The sequence below is a fragment of the Centruroides vittatus genome, unplaced genomic scaffold, assembly GCF_030686945.1.
Source record: "Centruroides vittatus isolate TY-2023 unplaced genomic scaffold, ASM3068694v2 scaffold_2569, whole genome shotgun sequence".
Classification (NCBI taxonomy): Eukaryota; Metazoa; Arthropoda; class Arachnida; order Scorpiones; family Buthidae; genus Centruroides; species Centruroides vittatus.
The window spans coordinates 1,730,395-1,734,052 of NW_027122690.1; the positions used below are offsets into that span (position 1 = coordinate 1,730,395).

A 3,658-nucleotide genomic window follows, 5' to 3' on the forward strand; every position below is an offset into this window, starting at 1 on the left:
CCGATATTTGATTATAAGAAAAAATGGATTAAAACATGAACGAACAAAAATAAAACCACCCAATCAAGTTTTATTGACTATGAAGTCGCTGATTTTCGGAAGATTACTGTAAAAACAGTACAACAATAAATTAATATTTTTAATAGATCATTTCACAGTCACTAGAGCAAGTGGTATTGCGACCATGTACTTTTCAGAGGTGATATACAAATTTTGTTATTTACTTTTTATTAAATGTTTTCAATTTTATATTAAAATGTGGCTTACATCTGTTTGGTCTATTGACTCGCATGCATTTTTAAGTGCACATTTTGATTGCTTTCCATATCTAAGGTGGAGTGTACTATAGATTACTCCCTATGGAATTTCAGGACTTTGATTATATATTTGAACTCAGGGGACCGAGACGAATTCAACGGTACCCTATTTTTGGACCGGAGACGAAAAATAAAAAAGTTATCACACTTTTTAAGTTACCATACTTTTTTAATGCTCTCATGCAGACGGCACCGTAGTTGCTAGTATTGCCATCTTGCGGTAAAGTCTGCAAACCGTGACGTCGGACTACGGTCATCTCCCGGAGCGTTAAACACGCGATACGAGAGCGGAGAGAGCGACGCGACTTCCGATCATCGCGCGATCGCCATTTCGGTTAATGTTACTTATGGCAGCGAACATGGCCGCCCGACTGACCTCTCGTATGGGCGCCACCACACGCCGCCATGTGCTAAACTAGTGATCGATTCACGGTAATTCTTGAACAAAGTAAAAAAAGGGGGGAAACGTCTACTAAAGGCAATTTTAACGGCAAGCGACGGGACTCCCGATTGCGATAGCGAGGCCGACTTAGCGGAGAGCGACGCGACTCCCTATCATCGCGCGATCGCCGGAAAAAAGTATGATAACTTTTTTATTTTTCGTCTCCGGTCCAAAAGTAGAGTATCGTTGAACTCGTGTAGGTCCCCTGAGTTCAGATATATACCCAAACACACGAAATTCCATAGGGAGTAATCTATAGTATACCCCTAAGGTGCACAAAAATTGTTCCCAATTGGGCCCCGCACCACTATAAGGTCGGCCCTGACCAACAGTATTGAGTTAAGGTTTGTGCTAAAAGTATTCGCAGAGGTTCTGTGCCCCTAACCTCGTTAATGTAGACGGCCGACTGTATACACTATACCACCTTACAATAATAGATTTACAAAATGTCTTAGAAAATCAGTAAAAATTAGGACTCGCCCATTATAGGTTCGGCCAGGTCCTCGATGAGATGGCCGGATGGTAAGGGACAATTCCCTACGTATCCGTACGAATCATGCTCCGAAAAATTCCTGGGGTTTTTCGATCTATCGGCATTCAATCCCGGACACCCCAGAACGATATGTTGCCACTCTAACCGCTCGGACATTTGACCGGCTGTATCGTGTTAATCGCTAATCAATTCATTTTTTGAACTTACGTCAAACATTAAAATTATTTCGCTACAATAAAAAAAACAATATTGATAATAAAGAACATTTATTTAAATGTAATTAAAAAAATCTTGAAGGATAACGACCCGCTCCCGATAATTTTAATGTAGCTTTACCAAATGTATCTCCACAGATAAATTTATAACCTGAAAATTGAAATCGGTATTATAAGAAATAGCTTTTACTGTATATATATATTACTTTTAAAATTTAAAGTAGAAATAATTACCTGGGATATGCCCGGTGTATCTAGGGATTAATCCTGTATGCAGGAACGGAAGAGCATGATTAGGAATATGAGCTTCACGTATTTTAGATTTGGACGGTTTTGCCAAACTAGATACAATGGAATTGTCAAAAATTTTCTGACTAGATCTTTCTTTAGTAAACTGACAAAGAGCGTGATTTGTTGCGGTAGGATAAGTCATCCCATAAGTAAATTTTAAGCGCGGAACATGACCGGTATAGCCTGAAAATATTTTATATAATTGCCTGTTTACGAATTTCATTTCATTTACAAAAATTCATTAATTACCTGAGACATAATATTTCCTGGGATCAGAAGTGCTCATGAAAAGAGGTTTATCTTGAAAATTTCTATTAAGCCTATGCTCTGGCCATAAAGGTACGAATCTATTTACTGGAAGCTGATCAAATGGTTTAACACGTGTTTGAAACTAAAGACATACAAGATAAATTTTCTTCTGTTAGAATTGAATTCTTCCAATAAAAGAAATATGAATGTTATCATTTGAAAGAATTACTTTGTCAGAAAATTTATTTTGACGTGATGTACTTTCTGATAAATTCTTATAGGAAAGAGGTGCTCGGGAAGAAATATATTTACGAGACAGATATTTACTGTATATGTTCCAATCTGAATCAGGATCTAAGTTTTGAACATTGCTTTCTGGAGCGGTTATAAAATCCACACAACGTATTTTACTTCTATAATACTTATCTGTTGTAAGAATACAAATATGAAAAAATTAATAACATTAATAAAACAAAATTCAACGAAGCATACGAATTTAGAGAAAAATATGAAGCAATTAACCCTCTGATTTTAGAATCATAATACGTATAGAAAATGTAAAATAGTCAAACCTGCAGGATTAGTACACTTAACATCGTCTTCCCTTCCTTTATTATCATTAAAATAAGTGTAATCTGTATGAGAATCGTTTAAAAATGGATAGCAATTTTTGAAAGGATGAATAGCATCCATTCTTTTCCAAGTAGTAACGTAATCTCTCATCTTATATCCTTTTCGTGAATATTCTAAATAACTGTATTCAAATACGAGATATAATATTTATCTTTTAACAACAGATATAATCATTTATCTTACTTTTTTGAAAGATACATATGAGGGACTTCGTTACTGGGAAGAGTTAAGTCATGGGATGCCATTCTTTCCGATCCTCTTTCGAAAAATTAGATGAAAGCTAATATTCTTTTCTTCCCAATTTTTATGATTGTATTGTTATATCACAAATACAATAAATATCTAATATTAATAGTAAATGAAACGGGCGTAAATACAATTGAAAAATATTGATTTTTTTTTTTTTTCGGTAAAAATTTTATTCTGTTATCTTTATCTCATATGACACTTGCGTAATTAAATCAATATAAATAACCACCTGTTCTCGGGATTTAAAATAGTATAATTACTTTAAAAAAAATAATCAAATTATCTTCAATTTTAATTTCCTTGTACGAAAAATAGACTAAAATTAAAAGATTATTCAATTTTAAATTTATTCTAAGTCGCATAAAATCGGTTAATTTTAAAATTAAACAACGATTTACTTTACCTTTACTATATAACGGAGTAAAATGGCTGATACAGCGTGTAACCAAACTGTGATGTCATAAATACCTATATCTTTTATCACGTGATGTTATATTAGATTATGTTTTAACCGCGTTTTACATTTACACTCGAAACATATAAAAGGAACTTAACGAGTTAGCTCGTATTCCGAATACACTGGAAAAATTTAAATTTATTTTGTGTCCTATTTGCGTTCGTAAAGTCGAAAACAAACGAAAAACTCATTTATGCCGACAATAAATGCAATTATGACTGTTCTTATCAACGTGGATTTAGGTTTTTCGGATAGAAATGCACGAAGCGTGGAGCGCACGTAGTGTTTAAAAACAAACAACGGTACACGCAG

General features: G+C 34.1%; 1 protein-coding gene across 1 annotated transcript; it reads right to left on the bottom strand.

The window, feature by feature from the left end:
• Positions 1-1,501: 1,501 nt before the first annotated feature.
• LOC136987688 (uncharacterized) lies at positions 1,502-3,535 on the bottom strand. Its single transcript, XM_067285440.1, has 7 exons — positions 3,293-3,535; positions 2,824-3,118; positions 2,580-2,761; positions 2,237-2,433; positions 2,008-2,149; positions 1,702-1,941; positions 1,502-1,618 (listed from the first exon to the last, which is right to left on the bottom strand). Exons 2-7 carry the CDS (start codon positions 2,883-2,885, stop codon positions 1,533-1,535), a joined length of 909 nt encoding a protein of 302 aa, XP_067141541.1. The 5' UTR covers positions 2,886-3,118; positions 3,293-3,535; the 3' UTR covers positions 1,502-1,532.
• Positions 3,536-3,658: the final 123 nt, after the last annotated feature.